Source organism: Oryzias melastigma, linkage group LG8 (assembly GCF_002922805.2).
Source record: "Oryzias melastigma strain HK-1 linkage group LG8, ASM292280v2, whole genome shotgun sequence".
Lineage (NCBI taxonomy): Eukaryota > Metazoa > Chordata > Actinopteri > Beloniformes > Adrianichthyidae > Oryzias > Oryzias melastigma.
The window spans coordinates 15939727-15957697 of record NC_050519.1 but is presented as its reverse complement, the minus strand read 5'-3'; the positions used below and the strand labels follow the sequence as shown (position 1 = coordinate 15957697).

The 17971-nt window shown below is 38.7% G+C and overlaps 1 protein-coding gene across 2 annotated transcripts in view; it reads right to left on the bottom strand.

The window, feature by feature from the left end:
- The window catches only part of epn2 (epsin 2), a 21714-nt gene extending 4160 nt beyond the window's left edge, over window positions 1-17554 (bottom strand). Inside the window, exons 1-7 of one of the 2 annotated variants that reach the window (XM_024271944.2) lie at window positions 17153-17554; window positions 10755-11506; window positions 5455-5609; window positions 1363-1475; window positions 1125-1229; window positions 706-826; window positions 178-330 (exon numbers count right to left, since the gene is read on the bottom strand). In XM_024271944.2, the coding sequence (XP_024127712.1) occupies window positions 178-330; window positions 706-826; window positions 1125-1229; window positions 1363-1475; window positions 5455-5609; window positions 10755-11182 (1075 nt within the window). In that variant the 5' untranslated portion in view covers window positions 11183-11506; window positions 17153-17554. The remainder of the gene's footprint in view (window positions 1-177; window positions 331-705; window positions 827-1124; window positions 1230-1362; window positions 1476-5454; window positions 5610-10754; window positions 11507-17152) is intronic. The other variant, XM_024271945.2, reaches the window with a different exon arrangement.
- Between the last annotated feature and the right edge of the window lie 417 nt (window positions 17555-17971).

Genomic DNA, 17971 nt, shown 5'->3' with positions numbered 1-17971 from the left:
GAGGACAAATGGAAACAAACGAGGAAACTTTAACACAATAAAAATGATGCAAAGTAGCATCATTATATAATATTATTTTAATTCATCAGTTTGTAAATCATTTGTTAAGGATTAATCAATGATTTGTGGTTGTGTTTTTATGGAGTATCTAAAGAATAAGACAGAACGAAGGAGCACCTGTGTTGGTCATCTTGGGGCGAGTCGCTGCTGAACTCCAAGGGTCAGAGGCGGGAGCCGCGTTCCCTGCCCAGGGATCACTGCTCTTCATGGGAGGGACTGAAGCAGAAGCCCCCCATGGGTCCACTGAGGTTGCTGGTTTGGGTGCAGACCCTGAAGAAAGGGAGAAGATCAGCAACAAGCCGGAGGAAGGTTGAGAATACATATTTATGGAGCTGACAGACACAAAAGTAAAAACATGAATACATTAAATGGAAAGAGGGTTTTGCAGATACAAACATGTTGTTTCTTGACTAAAAACGGTTGGCGCTTCCTCTAACTGGCCTTTCTTATATCAAACACTCTAATGACTCCCTTCCTGCTCCCAGAGCTGAAATGCTGCTGAGCCAGAACAGCAGCATTCCTGTCAAACAAAGAGGCTCAGTCCTGGGAGCTGCAGGTGGAGAGCAGAGATTCCTTCTCAAACACACACACACTACGTCCTTCTCCTTCCTGATGGTGACAGTGTGTGGCCATCGTTTGATTTACCGTGAGCATGCCAGGGGTCAGCCGAACCCCCTCCCCCTCCCGCTCCAGCCCTGGCGCCCCACGGGTCGGAAGTGGCTCTGGGTTCAGGGACATCCATCAGATCCATCAAAGAGGACTGAGGCTGAAAGAAAGACAGCTGACGATTAGGTAGGAACATGTTAAACATTTTAAATCGATTCAGTGATTTTAATTAAATAATTGAGGAAAACAGCAGCCAAAATCCTCAATTAAGTCCTGTGTGCCCCAAAAAACCCTCCAGACAGCCAGTTATCCCAGCAGAATAATGATGAGAAAGTGGGCAGTGTGCTGGCAGCTCCTGCCAGACAGCCAAAGAGGACAGGAGAAAAGTGGCTATTTCTGGACGGGAAAAATGGAAGAAATGACTCAAGCCAGGCCTAATGTTTCTGTTTTATTTTTACCTCTTTCTTTTTCTTGGCCAGCTTCGCAGAACCCGGTCCTTCTTTTTTACTCTCCTCCAGAGCCATCTGTAGCCTCAGGTCATCCCCTCGACGTATGCGCTCCTCCTAATGAGGAGAACGCAATAGTTCTGCTCATCTGGGTGATGAAACTAGAACGTTTCTTCTTTTTTTTGCTCAGATTTATTTACTGTGAATTAGGTAAACCCTTATCATCATGTCAGCAGATGTGTTTGTGTACCTGCTCTGCAGCCTCCCGGCTCATGGCCAGAGCCAGCTGGAGCTGCAGCTCCTCTTCTCCGCTGGTCTGGGGTCGGGCCTGCTCCAGTTCTGACCCAGCGTTCGGAGATGTAGCTGAAAGACACAATCAGAACGTATGGTAAAGTGAGCTTCATTTACAAGGTGTCACTGCCTACAGATATAGATTAGGTGGATTTTATTCAAAAGCAACCGCAGGGTATGTCATGGAAACCTGTCACGCGTTTACATAAACAAGCACGTGTGATCACGGACGAGCCCCCGAGGAATGACAGGTCTGGACAGTTAATTGGATTAGGTAAGGCCATGTGGCACAAAAACCCACACATGGATTTGGCACAAACAAAGAAACACAGACAAATGTTACACCGCAGACTCACAATCACAGCCTACACAGTTTCTTTAACTGAGTAGGTGACTTCTGATTTGAGTTTATGAATTGCAGCTTGGGCGTTTCCATAGTAACCACGTTATTTCTCCTGCGTTATGGTACTATGTTTACTTTGTGTGTGAATGTTGGGGGTGTGCTAAAACGAAAGCTTCAGTTTCTTTATCTACAAACGGGGTTTGATTCTCTGAAAGCAGAAAACACTGATGGGTGTTTTTCAGTTTTTTTTTAGCTCAGTGGAACTTCTGATGATTCTGAGAATTCAACATCATCTCCGTCTGTTTACCCTGTTTTTGTTTTTTAACTCTAAAAATGAGTTACAAGAGCTGAAAACATTTTTTTTTACATATTTGCTTTGTGATAGTTGATGAGCATTTTACTCATCAAAAGAGCACAGAGTGGAAAAAATAAGGTGCTTTTTACAGTTTGCCAGCCTGTGACATCGTTTCTGCTGCATCAGCAGACTGTCACCACTCAGAACTGCTTTAATGTTCCATGACAGGAAATAACGTATAAATCTTTGATCAAAGAAAATATTTGCCAAAAACCTGTAATCTTTCATTAATATAGCTTAACAACTTAGTATCCAAATGAGATGAATGTGTTATTAGGATTAAGAAAAATACTGAATGAAGTAAATATTGCAGCTTTTCCTGTGAGGTGTTTTTTTTTGTTTTTATTTATGCTAATGGTAGTAAATAGGCACTTTTGATCAATTTAAGTATTCAAGAAATGACAGATGAGGTTGAAATATTTATGCAAATATGTCTTGTGTCAATAAATGTCCACAAATTATATATTTTTTTAAATACAACTTAAGTTCTGGGAAATTCTTCAAAGTAAGTTTGCATAATTTACGGTCTGAGTGACAACAATTAACTGTTTCTGTCTCCAGCTTTGGATCTGCAGCCTCATTTCCCTCCTCCCTAATTAACTCCTACTTGAAGTCTCCACATCTGTCATTTTCTGCCTCCCCCTCGTTCCCGTCAAAGCTCTGCCACTCCGTCTCCAGGCTACGAATCTCAGGAGAAAGCAGCCAGGGGTAAAGATGTGTTTGCTTAGCTAATGACGAGTGAGCCAGAACTTCCACATCAGAGAGATGTTTTCCTTTGAGAAGTCAGAGTAGTTTGAAAGCTGTGATAGAGTGTCAAATGAGCGGAATGAATGATGAAACGAATAGAAAATGAGCATTAAAGCCATAAAAAAGGACTACTAAATCAGGTTTATCTGTCTTTAGTATAAATATCAATTGTCTATTAAATTGGGCACCTATCACACTAAAAGAGGCATACAACAAGTGGGACATGTAGTTAATTATTAAATACACAATAAGTACATTATAATTACATTTTCCAAGAAAGATGTAAATCTGAGAAATGAAGCCCAGAAAACCTCTTAAGATTGCCAAAAATTTGCTGATACTGTCAGACCTAAGCATGGTAAGCAAGTAAAGAGAAAACTAGCTAAATTATTTAAATAAGGGTGAACAAAAACAGGAAATGTGGAAAAACACGGTTATGTGTCTAAAGTGAGCTAATCATACATTCCTAAATATTTGTAAAAATAAGCCATGAAGCAGAAAATTCTGGAATGTTCACATGTTTGTAAATGTGCTTGAAAACAGGCTGCACAGAGTGTTTGTGCAAGACAGAACCAAATATTATTACAAACTTTTTCTCATGAGTGCATGCAGAGTTCTGAAGTGTCAGCAGAATGTTTGTGTGAGAACACACAGATTATTTGAGTGGGTATCCTTTTACAGTCAAATGTCTTCAAATAATAAGATATGAGCATTTTTTTCCTCCAAATTAAGATGATCTTGCAGTCATGAAGTGTTAAAAATGTTAGGAGCTTATTGGAAAGCTCCATGAACAATACTAAGAAAAATACTCTAACATCAGAAGATTTTTATGTGACTTTTATACCAACAGAAACAGAAATAAACACTTTAGTTAATTTTAGATCTAGTTTTAAACATTTTCCAGTGGTATTTTAGTTATAATTAAAATAAATTATACATTTTTATAATTTATTTTTAGCCAAAATCCAAAAATCTGTCATTTTCTAGGGCATAGTTGGGCTGTAGTTTATTATACAATACTAAATGTTAGGGTTGGGTTAATAAAACCGATTAATCAATTTGAATCAATTTAAGCTTAATAGATCAATAATTGATCCATAAAAGATATGAATCGATTTAGCACATAAAACTAAAGTCTGCTAGCTTGATGCTAATGTTTAATGGAAATTCCCATAGGACGGCTGATGCTAACGCTCAGTCAACCTAAACATACATTGCTGACTAAATGAACGTCCTTATATACTCACAGGCATGACTTTTCCAAACTCTTGTAAGCAAATACATTTTTAGAGTAACTATTTGAGGTTTAAAACATTGTTTTTCTCTAATACTATCTTACTGAAATAAGTTCTAATGCCATTGCGCTATCGCCACCTGGTGGCCAAACTGAAACGCCCTCCAGGAGAAGCAGAACAATGTTTACATTTTTGTTTTAGCTTCTCCTTTAGAGAATCCATGTAACTCTGTATGCTATTAGGAATCTCATTATTTCACTAATAATGTACAGTATGTGAACTGTATCAGATTAATATTAATATATTTGAAACACAAAGAAGATTATTATTGTATTTCTAGACAAATGTGTATAAGTGTGTAAACTCAAAATTGAATTATATTGAAGAATCGACAGAATCAAAATAAATCAGAATCGAATCGATCCAGACTCTTGTAAATCGAATCGATCATTTCTGGAAATTATAATCGACAGCCAGCCCTACTAAATATCTGATAAATACTAACAAAAACAATTTCAAACTTCATTCTATTTGTGTTTCATTGGAAAAAAAAAGCCAGGATAACATGTTAAAAACACTATTTTCTTTATACTGGATCTTTAAGAAACCTTCTGGTTCTTTGCGGGAACGGTGGTGAGGCAACATCTCCCCACCACCACACCCCACCCCGCCTACAGAACAATGCACTAGAATCCTCCTGCAACCTTTTCCTGTCGAACTTCTTTCGGTCAGCAGTTCAAAGCATCCGGCACCACTGATGACTCAGCTGCTGCAGCCACACGCCATGACATAACCGTAACGTATGACACAGGTGGGAGCACACCCCACCCCCGTGTTCCCAGCACACGATTATCAGCATAGAGAGAAGACCTCCCCTCACACCCCCTGTTGTGTGTGAAGAACTGGAGGTCATGAGTGAGAGGAAAGGAGGCGATCATCCCTTTCACTCCATTTCATTCTTGATTTCTGAGTTAAATTCTCATCCTGTTGGTCTTTATGTGTTTTAGAGCTTCATGTCAAACTTCTGAACATTCTGTCAACACTGGAAAAATCATCCGACATCTGGGAAAACTCTTTGCCAAAGAGAGTAAAAGGATTCCTCTGTCATGTGGGTAAAAGATGATTGGGGGGGTACTTCCTTTTTAGTTTCTGTTTGTATGTGCGGGTGGATGAGAGGGAGGAGGGGGAGGAGGGGGGTGCTCAGGAATGCAGACCAACAGTAGGACTGCGAGCCAGAGGAATAACAGGGGGAGGGGAAAGTTTGAGGATGGAGGCCAAAGCTGCAGCAAATGACATCCAGGAAGCATTCTGCTGGGTAGACATAAATGAGCTCTGCTTGGCGGGGAAGGGTTTTAAATAAAAGCCACTCACAGCCATGGTAGGAGGCGGGCGAGCCCTCCGATCTGCCGTACTCTTCACTGTAGGACGTGGAGAGGTTGGGCTGGGATGAGCCTCGGCCAAAGCCCATCTGACTGCTCCCTGTGGACACCTGGGCCATGCGCTCTTTGGTCTTCAAAGCTTGAGACCTGATGAGACAAAAACAGGAACGTTGGAGCTGCTTTTCTGACTCTTGTTCATATAAAAGGAAGACAGATGGACTGCTATTAAAAGAAACTAAAATGGGAAAACACTTAAAAACAGTAGAAAAGAATTTTGCATTTTTAAAGCAAGTCTATTCGGGTCTGTGAAAGCCCCACCCTCTGAAGAGAAGAGCTCCATTTTTGGAGCAGAAACTTCTCCAAATGTCCTGCGTTCCAGTTTGACTCGTTTCTATTTTTTTTAACTGCTGTCAGCCAAAACCAAAACTTGAGGGGGAAAAAATCTTATACAAATTTGAAATTAGCTTACAAGTCACAATACTTCCAAAAACACAGACTAATCTCCCCAAAATACATTTGACAGGGTTTTTTGTCTAGGTAAACATGAAAAATGACCGTTAGTTTTAATGTTAAAATTCACAAATCTTCAGTTTACATTACAAACTCATCGATAACATTTAAAAGGAGGATGCTGGGAATTACAAATATATGCTAAATGCACTGCTACAGAAATGAAACAATTTAAGACAAGTTATCTAAGTGGATGGATAAATAATTCAATCTATCTTAATCTACAGAGAAAAAAAACAGTCAAGTGTGGCGCTGCGACTGCAGACATGATGCCGTAGTCGATACATGCGGACTGTACGATCCACAGAGTCAAAAGCTGTCCAATAGCACCAGAACAACAGGCTATTTGGCAGCAACAGACACAGCAATGTCAATGTGCACCGTTAGCAGGACTGACCAAAACTTGATGAAACTTTAAAAAATATAATTGTGAGAGAAGAACTGCTTAAAAACTATTGTTTCTCATAACTTAGAAAAAAGAGAAATGGGAATCAGGTCTAAAATTAGATAAAACAAGAGTGTCAAGTTGGTTTTCTTTTTTAAGACCCACAGGACGTTTAAAAGCAGAAAGAACAACTCCACCAGAGCTTAAGGAAGTGTTGATAAAATTCAAATCTCCAGACCCTTCAATATCAAAGGCTGTCTTTAGGATTTTAGCAGGAAACACATCACAACAGCAGTTAGTGGGTTGAGTGATTTGACAGGTTGAGCAAGAGATGGAAGATAAATTAACTCGAAATGATCAAACACATCAGAAACAACAGATACAATTAAAAAGTCTCTGTAAACAACTGGAGTTATGATCTATCTGACAGAATGTGAAAATTCAGATTTATAAGGTTATTAATTGGATTAAACAACACTCTTGGACAGTGACTGTTGAAGTCTGAAACATATTGTGCTTTGGCCTCATTGGCACAGTTCTGATATTCAGCAAAGGAGTCTCATATAATCTCAAGGGAGGCACCCAATTTGTCTTTTTCTCCATTTTCGCTCAGCCTGTCTGCAATGTTGTTGAATGATGCGAGTGTTGCTGTTTAACCAGGGATTAGTTTATATGACCTCTTTTGAAGTGGACAATAGTGTTAAGGATGTTTACTGGATGCTCATGGATGTTTATTTTTAAAAATCAATTATACTTTAGTAATAATTAGGGATGCAATGACATATGGTTTGCCACAAAAAAAACAAACACAAACGAAAAAAAAAAAATCTTTTTTATATACAATGAAAGAAAACCCTTCAGTCAGCTCATACTAAGGCCTTGTCCACACGTAGCCGGGTATCTGCTAAAACGGATATATTTCTATACGTTTTGGCCTATCATCCACACGAAACCAGGAGGTTTCAGTCACTGAAAACTGTGCTTTTGGAAAACTCTGGCCAAAGTGAAGATATTGGAAAACTCCGGTTTTGCGTCTGCGTGCGGACATGAATAACCGGTGATTTGCATTTTTAAACGTCACTTTTTGCGACAATTAATGCATACACGTCAGTACTAGCTGCGAACCTACGAACCAACTCACGCGATAAGTCATTAAAAACACGACGATGAATGAGAACAAGTATTTTTTTATTTGATTCACTAAAAAAGGAGCATTGGGGTGATGTCACAGCTCTGTCTGAAGAGCGTGTGCCGCGCAGAGTCTGTTGACAGTCTCAGATGAGAAACCTGTTCAGTGGTTTTTAAAAAAAAAAAACCATTCCAGCAAGTAAGCTGCTGGACCTTTTTTTGTTTAAAAACACGACGAGATGCATTTAAGTTTCTGTCCATGCACTCGGGCTTTTCCTCAAACGAGATTTCAGCATCTTCAGACTCCAAGCTGCAGAAGTGAAGCTGCAAATGAAGCCGTGAAGCTGGATCTCTCCTGTCGTCCGCGTGTTGCGCTCAGGACAGACACACAAAGAGGCGCATCTATTTCGGAAAAAGTGTTTCCAAAACAGTTTTGCGAAAAATGCCTGTTTCGATACGCCCCAAATGCCACCTACTGTAAGCGCACAAACTTTTTTTTTAAAAATGCGAGTTTTTTCGAAATTGTGGTGTTTCCATTAGGAGGATTTATTATCGAAATTCCAATTTGCCACCGTCAACTACTGTTCTGACAAGCTCATAACCGCGTCCAAGAGCGAAAGTATGCGGGGACGTGTGGATGGAATTATTTTTAAAACGATCACGTGTGGACGCAACACTTTTTGTAAAACGTAGGTCAGCAGATACGCGTTTGTAGAAATACCCGCCTACGTGTGGACATGGCCTAAGCCTCGTGTAAAGTATCATAGTGATAAATAATAAATCCTTAAATTTACATTTTTAACAGCTTAAATGTACACTTAAATGGTATGGAGAAGTAGACCCAACCATTCACCTTCCCCACGATTCGGTTCAACACATTGATCAATTTTACACCAATAATTGCGGCATCCCTTGTACTAATAAATAACAATGTAATTGATTGGATATGTGGTATATTTTCCTACAATGGAGGATCAATCAGGAATTTCTGAACACAAGAAAAAGACCAAACCGCTCCTATCAGTGTCCAACACTGGTCCTTGAGATCCCCACCCTACCCCCCCGCCTCATGGTGATCACGTGTGTGTTCGATCAATCACGACCTGCAATCATCCAACCTAGCAAGTCAGCTGCAGAAACCAAGGAGAGCTGGAAAAAGACAGCAGGGCGGCAAGCTTTTGATGACTGGTTTGACATTCTTTTATCATGTAAAGCATCTTGCTAAAGGCCTAATGGGACTCTCACTAACATCAAGGACTCTGGCTGGTGGTTTGGGTTGGCCCTTAAAAACCAGATTGATTCATCAAATTCTCAGGGAGGCTCCAACAGCTAGACAAATAAATATAAATAAAAAAAACATTTTCAAAATAATTTAACAAAATTCTAAATGTAAAATTAGCAAATTTATTTAAACTTTTATTTAATATAGATAAAACCAAAGGATTTGATCCAAATTGAACATTTTAGAAGCCCTAAGAAAAAATTATAAACATAAACTGACTTGTTAAAACTGTGTTTATAAAGCTCTCATAGCGGTAAAAGTTAATAGCTTGGGGAAAATGTTTGTAAAAAACTATCAAGGAAACTAGTTTGTTAGGAGAACATCTGCACCAGAGATGTCACCAGCGACACCTAAATAAAGCAAGTTCTTTGACTACCATAACTCTTCAACAGTACACCAGGGATCTGTAACCCGGGGTTCCAGAACCACATGTGGCTCTTTGGCTGAAGAAGATCAACTAAATAACTCACTAAATTAGCATTGATTTAATTTATTTTAGTCAATTCTATCCATTTATGGCTGAGGTGCACCTAGAAGATTAACTATGTCATACTTTTTACATCCCTGCTAACATAAAAAGGCCTTGTTCACTTTTCAGTTTCCTTAGAAAGTACAGATTTCAAATATAAAACAAACATTTGATCAAAATAAAAGCACATTTTACAGAACATTTTATTTTAAGCTGCATAGCAATGGTTAGTAGCTATCCAGGTATGTTCAGGTTAACAGCAGTATAAAATAAAGAATGACAGCTTACAAAAGTAGACATAAGGTATAAAAAGAAATAATGTCATTTTTATCTTGCGTTATTTAAAACATTTTGTGGGAGTACATGAGCTGCACTGGGAAGATTGTATTTAATTTAGAGGAAGTATGATATTTTAGAAGTCAGACAGAGGAGCTTCCGTCAGAAGTCAAAAACAATTTCACATTTTGAGAAAATCTTAGTTTGTGTTAAAATTTCTGTTTTTATTCATGCCAAAAAATAAATAAAAATTTATATTTTTTATAAAAATAACAGATTAATGTATGAAATTCTCCTAAAGGGTAAAACAATATACTGTTAAAGAATTAAAACTTACAAGGTTTAGTCAGCAGCTGTTATCATGTCACTAAGCTTTAAGTTTTCAGTTTTTCTGTTCGACTGGAAAGGATTCCAATGGGATGCGAATCATTTTAGAGAAATATGTTCCCATAAATGGAGTTTTTCAAAAAAAAAAATGGGACGGCTATGGTCCAGAGGTTAAGCGGTTGACCTCAGATCAAAAGATTGCAGGTTCAGTTCCCGCCCTGCCCACCCATGTGTTAAAGTGTCCACGGTGCTCCTGGTGCTTATAGGTTGGTGCCAGTGTTCAACAGGAGAGTGTGTGAATGTGTGTGACTGTACAGCACTTTGGGCCTTCAAAAAAGGTAGTAAAGTGCCATATCACCATTTACAAAAATAACAGGATGTAATATTGTTCTTGATTCACATAATCCTTTTTAATATGAAGATATGATTAGTTCTTATTAATAAAACAAGTTGGTAAAGGAAATTCTAAAAATGAATCAATTTTACTGAAAAATTGTGTCAAAATGCACTCTGGAGCCTTGTCACAAATCCAAAACATTTAGTTTACATTGTAATTAGAAACTTGATGTGTTGAGGATATTATTGTGATCTTTAATTGTACTAGAATTGTAGCAGTGGAACATAAATTTGGAGTTGTACTATGGTGTCCTCTTTACAATATACTAAAAAATACATTCAAACTGCAGCCATCATCTGTCTCATGGACACAATGTGGTGTCAATCTCAAGCTTTAGTCTTCCATAAGTTGATTAAATCTTGAGAGTGACCATTGAAAATTCATAAAAAAAATAAAAAGCTGTATTTTTCATTAAGTAAACACCAGTTTATCAGCATAAAATTCCAAAAACCTTCTGGGATTTATTTTCGTGTAAAAAATGAACTTTGAAATAAAATAAACAATAAAAATTGGGTTACCTCTCAGCTTTTAGGCGTTCTTCGTCCTTCAGAAGAACGACCAACTGCTTGCTCTTCTCTCGGACGTTGATGCCCTGGTCTTTGCCGTCCCTGTCGACGTACTGGAAGTCCTTCAGAGTCTGGATGGCGAAGATGTTCTCTTTGCACTGCAGCGCCACTCTTTCCGAGCCCGTCTTGATCAGGTAATCGAGCAGGGTGAGTGCTTTGTAGACGTGGCGCCAGTTCTTGCCGTGGTCGTTGAGGCGTTTCCAGATCATGTTCATAATTTCGCTGAAGGCCACCACGTTGTAGGTCAGGTCCGCCACCTCCGACATGAGGGAGGAGGACGGGCCCCAGGGGTCATTGGAGGTGGCCTCTCTGACTTTCTTCTCTGCGTCAGAGTAGTTGTTGACCATGTTTTTCATCTGCCGGCGAATGGTGCTTGGCATGGTGGCAGTAGTGAAAATTACACAGACTAGAGAAAAAAAATAACTTGCAGAAAAAAAGGGAACTTGTGTTTAAGTAAAAAAAAATAAAGTCAGTGAAGATCTCTGTATCCTTGCGTAGAGCTTATGTGTCCACGTGTCCTTTCTTTGAGCGATCTTTCACTGCACAGCGGTGGTGTGAGCGCATTTGTGTTTATCCTTTAAAGTAGGCTGAGAGTATGCTTAAGAGGCTTCTCCGGTGCTGGGCTCTTGAGTCCTCCCCTATCGCTCGTGTTAAAAACATTTCCACACAAACAGTGCAGACTGTAAACCTGCCCACTCCATCACCTAAGAAAGAGAAAAAATACTTGATTAATACAAATTAAAAAAAGAAAAAAAAAGTGATTAGGTTTACAAAAATGAAGATAAAAACACCAAACAAACCAGGAATGTTTAGATAAGATTACTCCTGTGGCTGACTCCTAAATATCTAAAACATGAACCAAATTTCTACTTTAAAAAACTCATCATGCTGACTAGCATTTACAGAAACAGCTGCAAGAATTTCCCCTTAAAAACAAGTCGAGTTTCATTTGTTCATATTTTCTTTCTCCTTTTGAGTCAAATTCACATCATCAAAGACTTGACGCTTGTAGGAAAAATTGTGCAGCTATTGTCATAATCCTACTGGAAACTAAAGCAACTATATTGGTAAATCACAACTACAGGTTGTGAATATCAGTAATGCCTAAACCACTATAGAATTGTACTTAAAAGCTTCTAAAAACTGATAGAGGTTCTCTGCAATTAAATGAAGATTGGTAAACAAGTTTGATGAGTGTCAAACAGAAATACTGTTTGTATAAAAACTAAAAAAAAAAAAAAAAACACTTTAAATTCTCTCCAATATGTGAAAACTTAGCAAAACACAGTAGGGAAAACAAATGAGAATTTATCATTTAGAAAGTAAACATCTCAAAATCTCCATATATATTATTTCAAGTTTCTTATGAAGTAGTAATAATTTGACATTTTTTATGCCTTTCTGTGATAAAACAGATAATTCAGGTCTATATTGGGGTTTTAACCTAATAATATGTTGTACTGAAACCTTTAAATCAAATGGGATCTTTAACCCTTTTTGTTCAGGAAGCTTTTAATGACAGCAAAGAAGAGTTTCCATTGTGAGGTCGGGGGGGTGGAAAAGGTGATCAGACATTCCACTGTGATGACAGTCACTGATGACGGTGCAGTCTCATTTCTCAAGCCTGAAATAACTTCCTGATGAACAAATTTGGAAACTGGGTGTAGTCAGACAGCTGTTCTATTGCGGCTGTGTTCCGTCTTTCAAAATAAAAGGGATCCTGTAGTCCCATTTTATGACACAGATCATATTTCTGTATGTTTTTATAACTATTGATTTGTTTATTCCCACTGAAGGCTGTTGGTGGACTCCTACAATGGAGGAACTTCCTGTCTAGTAATGCCATGCACATCTGACAACGACAGGGGTGAGGAGACAAGGAGCGTATTTGCTAGAGGGGGATAAGAAAACAACTTGGCAGATGCGGCAAATTCACTTAAAGCCAGTGAAATGCGACTCCTGTGGAGCATGCCTAACAACCCCCCCACTAAAGTTCCCTCATCGCTCTCCTCCCGACTGCATCCGCATGAATACAGCTAAGACCTAATGACACATCTGCTGTTATAATCACCTATTCACTGGCAGCCGACAGGAGAAAGAGGGGAGTCTGTGTCGTCCGTTCCAGCCTCCCCGTGCCTCTTTCACTTCCCGGAACAACCCCCACAGATAGAATCCCCAACCCGCTCGTGCTCACTCCTTCTATCCTTCCCTCAACAGAAAACAAGACTTGAACGGGCGCCAAAATACATATTCATGTCCCGTGGAAAGTTCATTAGATCCAAGCGACTGGAGATGCTATCATCGATCATGTTTGCATGTCATAAAAAATGGAAGAGAAACCAGAAGAAATCCAGAGTTTATTTAGGGTTGCATTTAAGAGATGAACTTGAATACATGAACAAGCTGTCCTGACCGACTGAAATTCTCTGACAAATGAGACACCCGAGTTAACTCTTGAGCATTTTTGAGAAGACTTGGGAACCCAAAGCTCGCAATTGATGTGGATGCAGCCAAATGTTCAACACGGAGTACATTTGTCCTCCTCTTTCTTTGAGAGAAAAAAAAGAAAAAGAAGCTCAAGTGGATGAAAGTGAACTAAGATAACTCATGCTGTCATACCAGGTTCAGAACCGCTAATTCTAGTGACCACTTTCACTGAAAAGTCAATGTAAACCAAAAAAAAAAAGGATGAATAACTTGATTTAGAAGTGATCCAAACTGATTTTTGGCATATTGTAAAGTTTGAACAGTATAATTTAAAACACTCCAAGTTAGCAGACTCCGGATTTCTGGGTGGTTAAAAGTTATAAAACACCACTCCACTCTGATGAAAACTGTTTTAAACATGTTCTTATAGCAGTTTTTTGATGATGGAGGATATATTTTAAGAAAATTAAGCTAAAATTGCATTTCTGAGATTTTCTTTGTAAAACCAAGAGCAGACGGTTAAATACTATTTGAAAACGATTGTATTTGTTGCACAGACACTACAATCGGCCGGCCACAAGTTCCATTCTGATGCATCCACTGATTGGGAACTAGATCTTCATTTTCCTTGTTTGAGCTGGAATCTGGCTCAAAACTGTACAGCTGGACAGTTCTGATATTGCTCGTCATTCTTGTTGCACAGATAATGATAGGTTGGGCATGTGAGAGGTTGTAAGCTAGTGGGAGAGAGTGTAAACAGATGGGTGACAGGAAGAGGGGAAAGGGTTGAAAACAGTCCTGCACACAACTCGGAAGATCATTTTTCATTAAACACCCTGTCCAACAAATCTGAGTTTTTTTAAATGCTAGAAATAAATCAAAAGATGATCAAAAATCAAATTATCATAAAAGCTCAGAATATATTCTACTTTATTCTGACATGTAAGTTCTGAGCTTTTCTCAATTTCACCGGCTACTGTACACTCAGAGAAGAATGTTGTGCAAATCTTTCCAGATAAAAAACAAAGAAAATAAATGACAAAAAATATGGTAGATTTTTAAAATACAATTAAAAATGACCTTTTTGAGGTCATGAATCTCTTTGATCTAATGTAAAAATACATTTCTGAGATTCAAGTACTGTTACTTGGCAGATTTGTGTGCAAATCACTGAAACATCTAAGGATGCAACCAGTTAACCCTCGTGCACTCTTATGAGGTCCAGATGACACCAGAGAACACCAGTCAAGATAAAAAATCTTTGGAAAAAAAAAAAGTTCAGCACGCCATCTTGTGGGGTCCAGATAACCCCACTTTTAATGTAAACATGCAGAGGATAGCACAAGGTGTTATAGGATGTAGAAAGTGTCAAACATAAAATAAGGGTGTATTCAGACTTTACATATTTGGTTCACTTAAAGTGAACCAGAGTTCGCGTCTCCCAATAATCCAGAGCCAATTTTCCGTCTGAAAACATGAAAGCCAGGACTAGGAACCGCTCTCTGACCCATCCTGGTCCGTTTGTCTCAGTCCATTTCCAATCAGACTAAACTTGTTTACTCTGAGTTTCCTCAATCTGAATAGCATTCTCAGAGTGGAACAACTGGACCAAAACAGCCACCGTAGTCGGCCATTAGGGAAACAAACATGGAGCAGCGATGCAACAGCAGCTCATTGAAATGAGGTTGGATGAATGCAGGCTCATTAAAACAACTTTAACGTGATGCACATAGCTTCTCACACAGTTTTCCCATCATAGTCTCCCATGCAGCATGCCTCTGCAGTAACAAAGTAGCAATAAAAGGCTGTGTTGTACCTGACGTTGATACAGTCATTCATCCATTCATTTTTCTGACCGCTTTTTCCCTTTCAGGGTCGCGGGGGTGCCAGATGATGGGCGAAGGCGGGTACACCCTGGACAGGTCGCCAGTCTGTCACAGGGCAACGTTGATACAGAAGTTCGAAATTGGTCACCGAAATAAAAAGTTTGAATCGATGAACTATCCTGACAAAAACTGCAAAGCTCAGGACTTCTATGATTTCTGCTTTCTTTGCCCCGCCCTCTTGATTCCTGGCCAATGACCGAAGAGATCTTTAGTCAGGTGGTTTTGTTTAGAAGCTTTGGTCTGAAACAGGAAAGTCCTTTAGACAGCAATCTGAACACAGATCAAGTGCAAGGTTCAGGACTCGATCCCAACCATATAAAGCTGACTTGGTCCAGAGTGCATACACCCCAAGTGCGTTTCAATCTACTCTACTAGAAAAGTTTGCAATGAAACCAACGGATTTACACAATTGGATAAACAAATGACTGACTTGACAAGCAACAAACACAAACGAAAGTTTTCTAAAGCCAAATAAAAATGTCAATCACAGTTGTTTTGTTTTTAAGCCAACCACAACTTCGTTTTTAGTATCTATGTGTGTCTTGGCAAAAACATGGTGATTATCATTGAGGGCTGAGAGGGAGCACGCTGAGAACAGGTCTACCTTGTCACAGAGAAAGAGCAAAGCTGATCTAGAGATAGAAAGTCTTGCACAACAAGCACCTGTGTGCGAGTGTGACCACGTTTCCATGCTGGGAAAGACAGAGGGAAGTGCGCAACACCAAGTTATCAAGCCAGTTCCTTCAAGACCTTTTTTCCTTATTTTTTTTTTTTATTATACTGAGGCATAAACGAAACGTCAATTATAAATCTGCTTTGTTTTAATAAGTTCTCAATAAACAAAATTACCAGCCACGTAAAGTCAACTTTATTTTTACGTCTGTGAAAAGGATAATAATAAAGATAACGGATATATCAACTTTTGATCCACGTCAGCCTTTGTCTGCCCATGAGACAAAGGCAAAGCAGAGGAAGGAGGACAGTGATGATGCATCTGTCACTCTGACTGACTAATCGCCCTGACAATAGAAAAAGCACTGCCCCTTTTCTCAAGCCACGTCTAATACGTTTTCAAAAAGAACAAGAAATGCAACTAAAAACGAAAAAGTCGTTAACCTTAGCACTAATTAATAACAAAAGAAAGAGATTACGAAAGCAACTACTAAAAAAACGAGAATCAGCGACCACAACAAAAACCATATATAAAATCAAAATGACAGATATAGCCTTATAGAGTTAAAACTAAATAATTATGGTTGATTTTTCAAAAAATGTTTTCTGAGTATTTTTGTTGAAAAAAAATAAATCACGACACCCTTTGAAGTGCTGTGATTTTTAATTTCACGAGCTAAAGTAGCTTCGGCTAAGATTCCACCTTGCTAAATATATTTTATTATCGACAATAATAATAATTTATTAGGAAAAAAATGATCAAGTGTAAGCTACGTCGTCTGAATGAGGGCGGAGGAACTTAGAATGGAGATTTATTAATGATGGCAAGTTGAGCGCAAACTTGCAATACGAGTACTGTTGGTTAGCTAGCTAGCAAACAAGCTAGCGAAAACCGTTTAACTTTTTATTTCTAATAATTATCCGCATAAAGAATGAAATATGTTTTTTTGTTTATTGTTACGAACACGTGTAACTTTGATATTAATAAACGCCCGAGCTTGAAAATACCAAAAAGTGTCGAAGTTAACCGCTTATGTCAAAACTTGGCTTTGAAAAAGTTCGATCAAAGCTGTGTTCGGTTAGCCATCTGCTAGTGATTTTCCTATTAAGTATTGCTACCTCGTCGTTGGGGTTTAAAACTATTGTAAATCATTTACTGAACGCATTGGCGACCTTTTTGTCAGCTGGCTCTTAAATGTCTGTTATCGGTTTAATCTAGCATGCTAGGCTAGTTAGCGATGCTTTCAGCTAGCAGCCAAGACGGGAGCTCGATGGAGACATCACCGAAGCAAACTGGATAACAGGACACACTGGAAAAAAGAAACAATACAACTCGAAGTATAACAATATCACTAATCCACTTACCAAATTGTTTAGTTCCTTTGAAGTTTTAATGTTATTCCAGGAATTAAAAAACAGAATCTTGAATGGGGATATTCCCAAATGGAGAAAAAAAGAAGACTTATTTCAGCGTCCAAGGAGCTTGTTGCGCCTCCGCCTAGCTACGTAATGCTAATGCTAATGGCTGCTACAGCCAAGACTACACGAATCTCCTCCTCCTCCTCCTCCTCCTCCTCCTCCAGAACATGGCGGGCACAGGAGCGTGGAGGGGGTGATGGGGTGACCGGGAAGGGTGTGACCAAGGCGTTTTTCCTTATGAAACAGAAGGCACGTGCAATTTCACTTATGCTAACGTCACGACAAATATCCACAAAAACAACACTATAAAAACTAACTTTTGGTTATTTTTGTTCTTATTATTTTCTAAATATAAAATAAATAATCGTTGCTCGTGATTTGTGACGTTTTTATCATGGTCTTCTATTTTTATTAAACTCCTTTGAACTATATTTAATGTCTCCACTTGCTATGACATTGCTAGCAAACTTCAAGTACAGATAAAAGCAAAATAAAACATTTTTAATTTGTAGAATTCAGTCAAAAAGAGAAAATCCCCACACAAGCCTGAGCTTGTTGGGATTTGTTAGTTGAAGGCATTGGCTTGGTTGCAGGTGTGTCAACCAAAAACTTTGCAGGACAACATTCCAGAGCAAGGTTTTTCTTTTTTTTTTTCTTTTTCACATTATGTGTAACTGTCTCATCTACAGGATTTTACATGTCAAATAAAAGGAGAGACACGTCCTAAAATCCTTTTGTGTGTAAAATCAAGTTCCTGGAACACAA